General features: G+C 43.5%; 3 protein-coding genes across 3 annotated transcripts; all 3 read right to left on the bottom strand.

Annotated features, from left to right (window-relative positions):
- Window positions 1-1,198: 1,198 nt before the first annotated feature.
- LOC310691594 (olfactory receptor 10AG1-like) lies at window positions 1,199-4,286 on the bottom strand (the record flags this gene model as incomplete). Its single annotated transcript, XM_083471453.1, has 2 exons — window positions 4,233-4,286; window positions 1,199-2,164 (listed from the first exon to the last, which is right to left on the bottom strand). Exon 2 carries the CDS (start codon window positions 2,162-2,164, stop codon window positions 1,199-1,201), a length of 966 nt encoding a protein of 321 aa, XP_083327579.1. The 5' UTR covers window positions 4,233-4,286.
- Window positions 4,287-6,116: 1,830 nt separating this feature from the next.
- LOC310691593 (olfactory receptor 10AG1-like) lies at window positions 6,117-7,076 on the bottom strand (the record flags this gene model as incomplete). The annotated part of the gene is made up of 1 exon (XM_083471452.1): window positions 6,117-7,076. The coding sequence occupies one exon, from the start codon at window positions 7,074-7,076 to the stop codon at window positions 6,117-6,119; it is 960 nt and encodes a 319-aa protein (XP_083327578.1).
- A 4,986-nt stretch (window positions 7,077-12,062) lies between these two features.
- Window positions 12,063-12,998, bottom strand: LOC310692625 (olfactory receptor 10A7-like; the record flags this gene model as incomplete). Its single annotated transcript, XM_083473569.1, has 1 exon — window positions 12,063-12,998. The coding sequence occupies one exon, from the start codon at window positions 12,996-12,998 to the stop codon at window positions 12,063-12,065; it is 936 nt and encodes a 311-aa protein (XP_083329695.1).
- Between the last annotated feature and the right edge of the window lie 2,152 nt (window positions 12,999-15,150).

Genomic DNA, 15,150 nt, shown 5'->3' with positions numbered 1-15,150 from the left:
TGGAGGGAATGAGGATACAGCCGGGTTCAATTTTTGCTCACGAGAGAAATAAAGGTGGTAGGTCTGAGAATGCAAAAGAGAGGAGGAACTCAGCCAGGACCTTATCTTATGAAAGGATGTCCTTACTTGCAAGATAAGCTCCTTTCTCTTCTCTACGCTGAGCCAAGCTGAACTAATCGGAACAGAGTCTACAGTCATTTTCATTAATTCGGAGGAGACTCAAGGAATTCCACAAGGCAGCCCAGTGCTCTCAGGAAGATCAGCTGATGATCCGAGAATGGCTTCTTAATCAGATAAACTGGTTTACAACGCCCCCTTGTGCTCAGAATGATTTTGGCACATTTTGAAAAGTTGTTACTCTAGGACTTGTCCACACCTGCGTTATTTCAGTATCTAAGAGGTTTTCCGCTTGTCCCATGCTTTAATTTCTCCCAACACTGAGTTAGAAAAAGTGTTAGGGCTTAGCCACACTTACCTTTTGCTCCACTCCGCAGATGGGGCCGCCTCTTCCCCCTCTGCGAGGCCCACTGAGGCGCTTTGGTGCATTCCTTTGAGATCACCAGGGTGCCTTCTTCTCAAAGGGACGCACCCCTTGGAGATCTGATGAGGGGCAATGGCTTTTGCTGGGTTGCAATATTAAAGCTTTCTGCCTCCACCCATTGTATGTGTAAATAAATCCACACCTTTATTGCATCTACAGTCGTACCTTGGAAGTTGAACTGAATCCATTCCGGAAGTCTGTTTGACCTTCAAAATGTTCGGAAACCAAAGTGTGGCTTCTGACTGGCTGCAGGAAGCTCCTGCAGCCAATCAGAAGCCGCGGAAGCCCTGTTGGATGTTCAGCTTCCAAAAGAACGCTTGAAAACCGGAACACTCACTTCCGAGTTTCACTCGTTCGGGAGCCAATTTGTTTGGGAGCCAAGGCATTCAATTTCCAAGGTATATCTTATTTATACCTATTGGGGCAAGGCTGGGAAACCTGTTGCCCTGCAGATGCTGCTGTACTGAAAAAGTAAAAGAAGAAAGCTATAACTGAGAAGCTGAGATGAGTGGAAAATGTTGTAAAATTGCATTTAAGAGCTTCCGCACACCTCCTGGGTGTGAAAACTCCAAAGATAATGAAGGGGTCATGACCAAAAAGATTATATAACAAATATCTGCCAGTTTTAGATAGACTGCAAGATATTCAGCTGATTTCTCAGTCGATCCCCATGCCTACTTTGAACTGCCATTTGCTGTTAAAGATCCTTTGGAGGGCAGCCTGCACCTCCCTGTTCCTCAGAGTGTAGATGAGAGGGTTGCAAAGGGGGATGATGACCGTGTAGAAAAGAGAGAGGAACTTGTCAATCTTCACAGAGTCAGGGGTCTTGGGGAGGAAGTACACAAGTGTTGCAGAGCCATAGAAGAGACAGACCACTGTTACGTGAGATGAACAGGTGGAAAAGGCCTTCTGGCGTCCTGTGGCTGATGGCATGCGCAGTATAGCCCTGGTGATGTACACATAGGAAGCCAGGATGACTACAAATGGTCCCACAACAAAGACCACATCCTCAATATAGCTCGTCAACTCATTGGCATAGAGATCTGCACATGCCAGACTGAGTACTGGTGGGATGTCGCAGAAGAAGTGGTCCATCTCATTGGAACCGCAGAAAGGCAGGGAAAAGATGAGTCCAATTTGCACCAGTTGCATTGGGAGACTGAGGGCAAATGAGCCAATCACCAGCCCCACCCGGACTTTATGGCTCATGATTGTCATGTAGCGGAGAGGCAGGCAAATGGCAAGATAGCGGTCATAGGCCATGGCCGCCAGTAGGAAGCACTCGGTCCCACCCAGAAAAAGCAGGAAAAACATCTGTGAGGCACAGGCTGGAATGGAAATGGAGCGCTGCCCAGTGGCCAGACTGGCCATCATCTTGGGAAGAGTGACAGAGGTGTAACACAACTCTAGCCCCGATAAGCTTCTCAGAAAAAAGTACATTGGAGTTTGAAGGGCAGGGTCCCATGTTGTCACTGCCATGATCAGACCGTTGCCTAGTAGGATAGTCAGATAGACAGTCAAGAAGGTGAAGAAGAGGAGGGCAGGGTACTTATGGTATCCCAGCAAGACAAACTCAGTCACAGCGCTCTGGTTCCCCCAGTGTCTGGCCAGGTCAACATCCATCTACAGAAGAACAGAGGCAAGAAATGTATGCTGGGAGGCTGCCGTATCCTGAAATGAGATGAAGATCTCACTCTGTCCAGGCTGTCTGTCATGCAAACACAGACCAACACATATGCTTGCCTAGAGTATGCCACTAGCTGAATCTGACATGCCCTGGTGTCCTTCAGAGTCTCTCTTTACACTGATATGTCAAATGCCAATATAAAATGGCTTTAGGATTGCCTGAGCCTTACCACTTGGATGCAAACCCTATCCTAAAATATACCAACAACTTATAGCTGCTACCACTTACTGAATTAATAGAGCAGTTGGATCTTAATATTTCTGATGTTACAGAAAGACCATGGTCAAGTACTGAGACCTCACTCTGCCCAATCTGTCTTTCCTTTTTGAGGTGGTAAGAATATAGGAGGTTCAACCTTCCATAAACTCCAGTGTCTGCAATTTAATGGCCGGGTGAAACTTCTGGCTTCTGGATGTTTTCTAGTAGCAAGTGCTTGTATTTTAGAAAGAAGAAGAAGAAAGGCACATCTACTCACACCTGTGCCCTTCTTTGCTGACAGCTCAATTTAAATGACAGAATTATGTCAGGGATGGGATGGAAAGAAACCACTCTCACATGATTAATTACTTCAACTGATCTCAATTCCTCCCATTCCAAAGCACTTGGTTTTCTCCCATAAGAATGAACGATTCACAGGACAGTTGCATTTCTCACTCGCAAAGATGACCTCTAGATTCAATGACCTGGATCTAGGTCTAGGTGTTCTTAATTTGGGATGACTGATGATGGAATGTGGGAAGAATCCTAAGATGGGGTGACTATAATTCTAACAAGAAAGGGGGTGAGTGATGCTCATACCGAATGTTTTAGCTGGCAATGCAACACAACCAGCCCTTTAAAAAACTATCCTATTTTTTCTTTATTGAAATCAGGAATGGGAACCCTGTGGCTAGAGATGGGTAAAACTGTCAAATTTCATTTCTCACAGTTTCATTTTCCCAACCTTAAGTTCAGTTCTTATCTATCTCATGAAAACTCATCAGCATTTTAAGGGGAATTTTCACCAAACATGCACATTTTGTATTCAATTTTGCCTGATAGACACTTCTTCAAAGCTATTAGGTGTAATGGAATACAATTTTGTATGCTGGTTTCACTAATATATGGATTATTATGGACACTTTACCCCAGTATATAGATTTTTGTACATATTACTTTGGTAGAGGACCACCTTGCAAAATTTGGAAAAGTGTGAATTTTGAAGGATAACTGTTTTGGCTCATGTATTGTTTGAGAAAGTGAGAATCATGTAGGTTTGCCCATAAATACAAATTGAATTGAATTCTGTCTCCCACCTCCGCCACCCACATCCCTTCCTGTGGCCCTTCAGATTTTGTTGGGCATCACATCAGCCCCAGCCAGCATGGGCAATGGTCAGAAATGTTGAGAACTGGTGTCCAGCAAGATATGGAGAGCCACAGGTTCCCCATCCCTAGGTTAGATGCCACAAGACAGGACTTCTCTGATAACATACAGAGTTGGTTCACCCAGTGAAAGTGATTGACAGTAGGTTCGCAAAGATAAGAGACAGCTCTTCTTCACTCAAAATTAACTGATCTTGCTGGCAAAGTTTTAACTGATGAAATTGAGTGACAGGCTGAAGTTGCCAGAATGCCTTGAATCCCACCCACAAAACAGTGAAAGTGTCCTAAATTCCCAAACTCCCTAGAAGTAATCATTTCACCTTACCTCTTCACAATGCAAGGAGAATTCGGATCCTGAAGAGCTGAATACATTCAAAAGTGATCATATGTCAATGAGCAACATAAATTGTTTCAGGTAATCATTCGTCAGTGCTGTGACTGCTTCACCTTTCCTGCAAAGCTCTCCTCCGCATTTCAACATGTAACTCAACTAAAATTCAGGTCCACTATCTACTATCCTAGGCTACATTTTCTATTTCCACATCCATTATTCTTACCAACCTGGTTTGGGTTATCTTCCCTAGAGGTCTGTTCCCTAACTAACTCAACTGAATTGGCATAGGGAAGGAAGAACATTTACCTGCTTTGCAGCTGAGGTTCCGCTGTGCTAAGCACTGGGTTAATTTCTCCTGCAAGAACCAGGGCAGGAAGCCTCTACCTGTGCCCTTGCCTAGCAACCACACTTTCCCAAGGTATATATAGAGTTGCCATTCATGTGCAGGATGGAAGAGGCTGTGGGGAGTCCCATAGGAGCAAATGTGCTAATCATGCTAAACATTGGAAATACAGTTTGTGTTGAGAACATGTAGGGATGTAAAAATCCTAGGTGTTTGGTCCCATGGTCCACAGGCTCCTCTAGCAGAATCACTATTCTGCGCAACTTAGCATGAATCATAGTGTGATCATAGGTCTGGTTCTGTTGTTATGGAGAGTGGATGTCCCACCCAGGCCTCAAACGTGATGTTAAGATATTGGAAATGTGAATATCCCCAGAGGATTCCTGGCAGAATTGTTATAAGACAGGGTCACGTGTGCCCTGTACTGGTCCCAGGTATGGTGGAGGTAGGGATCAGGGAGAAATTCATTTGAATGTGCCCAGTTCACACTTCCTGAACCAATACATGAACTGCAGCACTGCTACCCTTCAAAATCTGCACTTCTCTGAATTTTGCAGTGCAGTTCTCCATCAACAACAAAATATTAAAAAGTGCTTTTTGGGGGAGTGTGTGCATATATAGTGCATATAATCTAGTGCATATAATTGTCAGCATTTCACTCATCTGTTGCTGGATATGTGATGGTTACAGCACATGTCTGTGTTTACTTTCCAGGCTTGGAAAGTGTGAGAACGGAAGTCAATCCTATCTCTTCTGCTCTATTGTTCTTGAAGAAGAAAGGAGAGAATTGCCATGATTGCTTTGTCCTGTATATATTGCTTAATAAATACTTAGAATACACACCAAAGCTCCACTTTGTTTCTGCTATACTCTGCTGAGTGAGCATGCACATAGTCTTCTGATATGTGTCACTGGTGCATGCCGGGGCTGAAGATTTATGGATATCCCAGGCTGCGCTGCATTAGGAAGATGCCCGGAGAGGTCTGTCTCATTCCGGGGGCTGTGTGTACCCCCTGGGTGTGTTCTGACATTCATATGCATATATGGTGCATATAATGCACAAAAATGCACATTCGAGGAAATTGCTTGAAACATGTGTGAATTAGACAAAACCTCTTACAAAAATACATATATCAGAAATAAGCTGAAATATGTGTATGAATTTTCACTGGAATTTCTAAACAAAGAAATTGCCAACTGACGTTGAAATTGAAATTGATTGGAAAAAGAAGAAACTGAGAGAAACTGAAATTGACAGATTTATACATCCACAGTGTGTGTGAGCATTCTCAGCAAGCCCTTATTCTTCGCCTTTGATCTGGGACCCCACAACAGTTTTCTAAACATGTAGTAGGCCAGATAGTTGGGTTCACACACTTATATTGGGAAGGGAGTTTCCCAGTGCCCTCTACCTTTTCCAAAGCCCCGTCCCCAAATGTGCTATAGCCATATAGGGCAGTTATATCAGCATGATGTAGGGAGGAACCTCTGAACATCCTAGTGCAAATCCAAAATTAGTTTAATCAAAAAATCATTTATTCAGGGGAGAAGAGCAGAAGACAAAAGGAGCCAGGCATGTAGGTAAATAAGAATTCCCTGAAACTTTAGACGTTCTGGTTTTCTTATAAAGAACAACACCCTTTTTGGTTGTAATAATTGTTAGTCCTTCTCAGAGGAGACACATTGAAATTAATGGAAATGACTTGGGTCTACTGATCTCAATGAGTCTACTCGTAGTAGGACTTAGTTGGATACACCCAGGGAGACTTACAGGATCCCCTAAAAGGCAATTTGTGTTTTGGGAGATAGGGGTTATTTTAAAGGTTTAAGAAATGGATGAAAGTTGATTACCCTCTGCCCACCTCAAAAGCTCTATTCCTACACAACAGTTTCATGAGGGCAACCTTCACCTCCCTGTTCCTGAGAGTGTAGATGAGAGGATTGCAAAGGGGAATGATGACCGTGTAGAAAAGAGAGAGGAACTTGTCAACTTTCAGGGATTCCTCTGTCTGTGGGTGCAAGTACACAAGCATCCCTGAGCCATAGAAGAGACTGACCACAATCAGGTGGGACGAGCAAGTGGAGAAGGCCTTCTGGCGTCCTGTGCCTGATGGCATGCGCAGGATGGTTCTGGTGATGTGGGCATAGGAGCCCACTATGAGGGAAAAGGGGAGCACCACCATGAGGATGTTCTCTGCATACACAGCCAACTCGTTGGCATACAGGTCAGCACATGCCAGACGAAATATGGGTGGTATGTCACAGAAGAAGTGGTCAATCTCATTGGGCCCACAAAAAGGCAAGGAGAAGACAAACCCAATTTGCAACAAGTGCACCACAAGGCTGATGGCAAAGGAACTGACCACCATCCCCACTCGCACCTTATGGCTCATGATGGTCATGTAATGGAGAGGCTGGCAGATGGCAAGATAGCGGTCGTAGGCCATGGCCACTAGCAGGAGGCATTCTGTGGCACCCAGGAAGAGCATAAAGAACATTTGTGCGGCGCAGGCTATCAGTGAGATAGAGAGGTCCCCTAAGATAAGATTGGCCATCATTTTAGGAAGGGTGACTGAAGTGTAGCAGATCTCCAACCCGGAGAGGCTGCGCAAGAAGAAGTACATGGGGGTATGGAGAGCAGGGTCCAGCGTTGTCACCACCACAATAAGGCCATTGCCCAGTAATATGGCCAGGTAGATGGCCAGGAAGGCAGAAAAAAGGAGGGCAGGGTGTCCTTGGTATCCCAGCAAGATGAATTCCTTCACTGTGCTTTGGTTCTTCCAGCATCTGGCCTGCTCAGCATCCATCTGCAGAGGCAAGTGAGGCATTTGTGAGTCTCAGTTCCAGTTTCTGGATCAGGATCAGGGGGACAGTGGTGGGTGACAAAGGGTAAAAGTGCCTGTCTCCTCCCACTAGAGATCATCTGTCCTTTGCAGTGACAATTTATTGAGGAGAGAAGAAATAATCCAACAACCAAGGGCAAAACAATCCATTTACCCAAGAGTAAATGGTTAAGTCGACCAGAGGCAGCCTTTGGTCATCTTTCACAACATGGTGCCCTTTGCAAGGCCAAAATCTGGTGCCCCAAAATGGTTCTTCTCAATTATGGATCTTCTCAATTTTGAGCCCTCTTAGTTCTTTGCCGCGTGTGTGTATGTGTGTGTGTGTGTGTGTGTGTGTGTGTGTGTGTGTGTGGTGGTGTGGAAACTGCCAAAATCATCCTAAATCTGACACTGTAGGTGTGATTGAACCCAATGGAGCTTACTCCTGAGTAGACATGTACGATTGCACTGTGAGTGTGCGGCAGGGGGAATAGAAGAAATACAAAAAAGGGGGAGAGAAGAACAAAAGCAGAGAGGATGAGTGAAACAGAAAAAGAAGATGGATATATGTGATCGAAGAAAGATTAAAAGGAGCTCATGCAATTGTTGCAGATAAGGGTTCAAGGTGATCCAGAGAAGGGTGGTCAGGTGCAAAAGAGGACAGGGCTTCTGCCTCTGCATGTTTGACATTTATTTATTAATTATTTCAAATTCTAACTCACCCTTCCTCCCCAAAGAGAGCCCAGGGTAACTCGCAACAATAAAAATGTTGTGTAACAGAATTCAAAGCAGCACTATAATCTATGGTCAGCTTCATAAAATTATTAGTCACAAGCCTGGATAATTTTTATATTTTTTTTACATGTTTCCTGAATGTAGGTTAAAAGGGGGAATGTCTGATTTCCCTGCGTTCTTTCAGACGTCTTCTGAAAAGTGAATTGTAGTGTATTCTTAGAAGACGGACTGGTTTGTTTGTTTTTAATCATGTTTAGCTGTGTGGACTCTGTAGCTTAAAATTCCCTGCTTTCTTTCCATTAATAGCAAATATTTTTGTATCTTACCTTTCATTCAAAATTCATGCACATGAAATATGCGTTGATGCAATTATGTGAATTTTAGGCTCCTAATTAATAGCCCAGGCTTGTTGTGAGAATAAAATACAATAAAAATAAAATGAGAATGTCTGCAGAGGGAACTATGTACCTTAAAGCTTGCTTCCCCCAATAAATCATGAGTTCTATGATCAGTGGAGGGGGCCCTTTGATTACTTCAAAATTTATCCCACCTTACTTTGTTGGGGGATGAGCAGCCCCTCCTCATTCTGTTGGGTGGCTTGGCAGAAAGGCAATACATAAATACAGCAAGTAAGTAAATTAATAAAATAAAATAAACATTGCCAACCAAGTCTTGCCCTGAAAGCAATACTGAGGATGTTTGCATTTTAGTAAAACAACAAACCTGTGAGGTAAACCCTACTTTAAGCAATAAAGACTGGTCCAAAGTCACTGAAGAAACTTTATGGAAAGAAGGGAATTTCAACCCATGTCTCTTTGCTACCAACTCAACACTGTAGTCCTTATATTACACTGGCTTCATGAATCTGCCTTTCCCTCCTGCATGAACAAGGAAGTACTAGTTCTGTGGTATGAGGATTTCCATTGCTCTGCAAGCTTCTGTCAGGCAGTCTGTGGTGCGCCCACATTAAAAATCCACATTGATTTTTCATTGTATTTTATTCTAATACTGTGTTTATCGGATTACAAAGAAAAGAGATAAAACGAATAACAAAAGTACAATTAAAGATCACACAAAGCATCTAGCACAAAGCATCACAAATGCTATAAGGGGCGGGGGGGGGGAATTAAATGGCCCACCAAGACCCTCAGCAATTTTCAAGTGGTGCGTGGGGGGGGGGGGAGAGAGTTCGGGAACCACAGAAATAGGACAAGCAAGAACAATGAAAAGTAGCTGAATTTTTTGGTGACAAGAGGCTGAAAGATAGAGAGCAAACAGACAGAGTTACTATAGTTAAGTCAGATACCCAAGCGAACATTTCTACAACTGAATGATGTCCCTCCCCTAATTTATCATTATGGAGAAATTATTATAGAATTATGGTACTCTTAAGCTATCTTAAGTGTTACCTTCTTTGCAGCTACGTTTCTGCTGTCCACAGCTCTGGCCAGGCTGCTGTATTTCCCTTGCCGGGGTCAGAGTAGGGGACTTTTAACACCCTTTAGCTTTAGCATGGGAAGCAGTGCTCTCCCAAATGCCTATTGCTGATGTGGGGAGTGTCAGAGAGCAGTTGGCTGCTAACTAACTTTGCCACCAAAGGTCGTTGTTAGCCAACCCAAGATCAGCATCAACTGTAGCAGTGGTAGGATTCCAGTGGGAATAATATGCTCATTCCATTGGGTAAACAGCAGAGAAAGAAGTACATTTTAAATCAAGAGCATCAGAAGAGCCCCACTGGATCAGTCCTAAGTCCCATCCAGCCCAGTCCAGCAGGATTTGAAGGCAATAATGGTTTCTCCCTCCAGCAATTGGTTCACAGTGACTAGGTAAAGATAAGGTAAAGGACCCCTGGACGATTAAGCCCAATCAAAGGTGACTATAGGGTTGCGGTGCTCATCTCACTTTCAGGCTGAGGGAGCCAGCGTTTGTCCGCAGACAGCTTTCCGGGTCATGTGGCCAGCAGGACTAAACTGCTTCTGGTGCAACAGAACACTGAGATGGAAACAAGAGTGCATGGAAACAGCGTTTACCATCCCGCCACAGTGGTACCTATTTATCTACTTGCACTGGCATGCTTTTGAACTGCTAGATTGGCAGGAGCTGGGACAGAGCAACGGGAGCTCACCCTGTCGTAGGGATTCAAACCGCCAACCTTCTGATCAGCAAGCCCAGGAGGCTCAGTGGTTTAGACCAGGCACAGGCAAACTCGGCCCTCCAGATGTTTTGAGACTACAATTCCCATTATCCCTGACCACTGGTCCTGTTAGCTAGGGATAATGGGAGATGTAGTCCCAAAACATATGGAGGGCCGAGTTCGCCTATGCCTGGTTTAGTTCACAGCGTTACAGTGTTATATCCATATATTCAATATCCACTTAAAATATTGCCATCCATGAACTGATATAACTGCTTGTTAAAGCCAGATAAGCTAATAGCCCCCTCAATATCATGTGGTAGGGAGTTCCATAGATACTTTATGCAATGTGTGAAGGAGTGCTTTCTTTTGTCTGCCTTGTACCTGCTGTTTGAGACAATTTCATTCTCAAGCAATTTCATTGCTTTCCCTAACAATCCCTCACAAGCAATTTGCCATTCTCGTCTGTCACAAAACCCTGAATTGATGTTTCAATCCACCATGCCCTCTTTCTTGGTAAGTCACCACTAGTTCAGACCCCATTGCTGAATATGTAAAGTTGAATGATCTGCCTCAAATGTGCAGTATTTTATACTTATTTTGCCATTTCATTGTGCATTTGTTCTGTTTGCAGGGATGGTTTTGGATAGGGCTATGTACCAGATTTGACTGCAACCCAAACCGAATCAAGCCAATTTGGGGGGTTCTGGACTTCAGCCATGTTAGGCTGAGATGACCATCACCCCTGTTGGCCATGCTTCCTGAGGCTGATGGAAAATAGAGTTCAGCAGCATCAGAGGGCCACAAATTAGGTATCCCTGGTTTCCAGGATCATCAATATTCATAAGCTTGGCAACAGTCACCCCCCCCCACTAAGAGCAGGGCCCACTCTGAACCATGTCAGGCAGGTGCAGAGCTCAGGATACCCTAAAGCCCCTTCTGCTTCCTCCCTAGGGGTGGGGAGAGACCAACAGTACCTCCTATTCACTAATAGACCACTGTAGAGTTGGCGTGGAGGAGGGCTGTGGAGAAGGATGCAGATCTACTCTCCAAAGAGCACAGCACAGCTGTTGTTGCCATGGTGGCTGCTGTGGCAGCAGCAGGCAATGCATTCCTTGGAGGCCAGTTCTGCTGCCCCTGTAGATCCTGCTGCTTGAGGCAGTCACCTTACCTTGCCTCATGGGTGGGCCGGCCCTGTGTGTGTGTTGCATTGTGCAACTGACATATGTCATTGTTCCTAGCTTTCTCTTTTATGTGTGGGTGTTCTCTAGGTTTCCAGCAGTCTATATTTTTAGCCTTCCAAAGACCTGTTAACCCTTATGAGCAATAAAGTGACCAATAACCCGCCTCCAAGTTTTACAGTTCTGAAGGCAAATTTATAATTTTTGCAATAAAAAATACACTGAATAATAAGGAAGCAGACATTACAAATTCGTATTTTTTAAATCATAGATTTCTTTATTTCAGTTTCCATTTCAGTAGCAGACAGGCAATTACAAATCTCTTTTCAGTTCACCGAGGTCAAGGCTTATTACACACCTGCATTGTTCATTTCTTAAAACCAATAAAAAAAAACAAATGAAAGAAACCCTTTTTTAAATTAAATAAATATTTGTCCACGAATATATATCTAAAATTGTTCTGCTGAAAATTCACAATGCTACCTCATCTAAATCTCATAATCTGTAGTAATTTATTCAAATTAACTTGCTTACAAAAATACGAACTTTCAAAATACGAACAAAAAAAAAATGGGTTCATCAGGATAAATTCACACTAACATGCTGATGAATTTTCACAAGGATTCCTTAATTTTTTTTGGGGGGGGGCAAATTGCTGCAGATATTTAAGATAGGAAAAATGAGAACCTGAGAGAACTGAAATCAACAGATGTATCAACCCCAATTTATGAACTTACCATTTGTCTGTCTCTCAGCTTCTACCCCTCCAACCCAATCTTTTATAAGGGGAAAATAATACTCAATTCCTTTGTAGGGTTGTTGTAGACTAATGCATATGAAATCATTTGAACCAGCAAGGAAATGCCAAATATTAGTATGGGTGAGATTTTGATGGTGGATTCAGTGGACGCCTGTGCCAACCTATTTCCTTCCTAATAGCTTCCTAATGGCTGCCTTCACTTCCCTGTTCCTCAGGGTGTAAATAAGAGGGTTGCAGAGGGGAATGATGACTGTGTAGAGCAGGGAAAGCAACTTGTCCACTTTCACAGAGTCGGGTGTCTTGGGCCTCAGGTATACGACCGTTGCAGAGCCATAAAAGAGAATGACCACAGTAAGGTGGGATGAGCAAGTGGAGAAAGCCTTCTGGCGTCCTGTGGCTGATGGCAAGTTCAGGATGGTTCTGGTGATGTGTATATAGGAGGCCAAAATGAGGAAAAAGGGGATTATAACAAAGAGAAAGTTATTGGTATACACAGTCAACTCGCTGGCATACAGGTCAGCACATGCCAGGCTGAGTATTGGTGGTATGTCGCAGAAGAAGTGGTCAATCTCATTGGGCCCACAAAAAGGCAAGGAGAAGATGAACCCAATTTGCAACATCTGCAATGGGAGGCTGATGGCAAAGGAGCCGACCACCATCCCCACCCGCATCTTCTGGCTCATGATGGTCATGTAGCGGAGAGGCAGGCAGATGGCAAGATAGCGGTCGTAGGCCATGGCCGCTAGCAAGAAGCACTCAGTTGCGCCAAGGAAGAGCAAGAAGAACATCTGTGAGGCACAGGCTAGTAGAGAGATGGAGAGGTTCCCTGAGATTAGATTGGCCATCATTTTAGGAAGGGTGACTGAGGTGTAGCACATCTCTAGTCCTGAGAGACTGCGCAGGAAGAAGTACATGGGGGTACGTAAGGCAGGGTCCAGTGTTGTAACCATCACAATAAGACCGTTGCCCAGTAATATTGCCATGTATATGGCCAGGAAGGCAATAAAGAGAACAGCAGGATACTCTTGGTATCCCAACAAGATGAACTCATTCACTGTGCTCTGGTTCTCCCAGTGCTTGGCCTGTTCAGCATCCATCTGTGGAGAAACAGAGGTACAGGGATGAATCATGGAACTCTAGGTACTGATTTGGCAGCCACAGGATAAGATGAATGTTTATTTCCTCCAAATGTTGGTCTCAATAATAAACTAAATGTAATGAAAACTTCCTGCCTCCACCTAATATAATGCACATAATTTATACATCTTTTCTAAATCAGGGTGTTAATATTTTCTTGATTTGGGACTTAAATTAAACAGCACTTTCTGCAAATGTGCTTTTTGTCAGCATGTCATTGCTTCATTGTATATGATGCATTTTATTATTATTATTTGTGCACTAATTTGAGTTGTGTTTTTTTAAATAAAGCAATATGAACACACACACACACACACACACACACACACACACACACTGTATATGTAGGACTGTGAAGGAAAATTGCCATCCGTAAAGTGTCTGACGTGCCTCTTAAGGGCCAACAATTGATGGAACACTATTCCTCATTGATTAACATGTGCATGCATGATTTTGAGAATGCCCACCTGGGTGAAACATGGCGCATCCTAAGATGGAGTTCAAAATCTGACTTGACCACTAGGACATTATATGGGAGAGATATAGCTAACCCCTAACTGGGGTGCTTGCAAATTTCTCCTTCGATTTAAGGTCACAGTAATAACACTGTGGGTGAATAAGTTGCTATAATTTCATTTGCGCCTTTCTCCTCTTGCCCCTATTACCAACAGATATAATATTTTTAAAAAGCCATCTTGACCCGCTTACATGCTTGATAGTATCAAGAATCGTTTTGTACTGTTTTGCATGCGTGCACTGATAAAACCCCTAACAAAGACCAAACCAAGATAATATTTTGTCCTGGGCTTTAGTAATGTGCAGGGGCACATGTGTGTGTGTCAGCAGAACAGTGCACAAAGTAGCTCACAAAAAGAAAAACACAACATAAAAAAACCAATTCCCTAATGTGCAGTAAAAGAGCACACAGAAATAATCTTGATACAAGTTTTAAAAAAGAACCTTGATATGTTCACATCAAGTTTGTTTGTTTTTGCTGTATTTTATCAATTGCTGCATGTACATTGAAAAAAGAAAGAGAGAGTTGCACATGAACTGAAGGAACTGAAATCAAACTGTACATGCTGTTAAGAATTGGCCGAAACCTGTTATACTAGCACACAAACTTCCCTTTGTATTGACGTTTGCCTTTCCCCGGAATTTTGATAATTTGCAATCACAGGATGATACTAGCCTGAAGAAATCTCTAGGTATCTGACTATATGGAACATACTGCTACAATAGGGACACATCTCCCATTAAGGCCAGCTTTAGAAATAATAATTCAGTATGAAGCTTTGGATCTACTTCCTCAGAACTCAAGAGGACAACAAATATGGACCCTTGGCTGCCCAAGAATGCCAGCTGCTGACTTGGGATGGGAGTGGAATTGGTTCCATTTGACATTTTAGTGCTAAAACTTCTTACTTTGGTGATGCCAAGGATCTTTTGCGTGTAAAACGTATTCTCTGCCAATCAAATATGATCTTTCTCCTAAATAAAAATCTTACTCATTCTTACTCAAAACCCCTGATGAATTCTATCCAGGTAGAGCTGAGCCATTTGTTATCCTTTTTCCTTCCTGTATGCAGGTTAATTTAGGTTGCTGGGGAAATCAAGAGTCGTGTCCTGCCTTACAGGCAATCAATTTATTGAGAAATGGAGCATTTTTATAATGTACTGGAATAAATATGTCGCTCATCTACATATCTTGCTGTGAGGTTCCATAAGGTAAAGGTAAAGGGACCCCCTACAATTAGGTCCAGTCGTGACCGACACTGGGGTTGCAGCGCTCATCTAGCTTTATTGGCCGAGGGAGCGGGCGTACAGCTTCTGGGTCATGTGGCCAGCATGACTAAGCCGCTTCTGGCAAACCAGAGCAGCGCACAGAAACGCCATTTACCTTCCCGCCAGAGCAGTACCTATTTATCTACTTGCACTTTGATGTGCTTTCGAACTGCTAGGTTGGCAGGAGCTGGGACCGAGCAACGGGAGCTCACCCCGTCGCAGGGATTTGAACTGCCGACCTTCTGATCGGCAAGTCCTAGACTCTGTGGTTTAACCCACAGTGCCACCCTGTGTCCCTGTGAGGTTCCATAGGAGAATACTAAATCT

This window comes from Podarcis liolepis (genome assembly GCF_965112155.1).
Source record: "Podarcis liolepis genome assembly, chromosome: 13".
NCBI classification, from domain to species: domain Eukaryota; kingdom Metazoa; phylum Chordata; class Lepidosauria; order Squamata; family Lacertidae; genus Podarcis; species Podarcis liolepis.
This window is presented reverse-complemented; position numbering and strand designations above follow the sequence as displayed.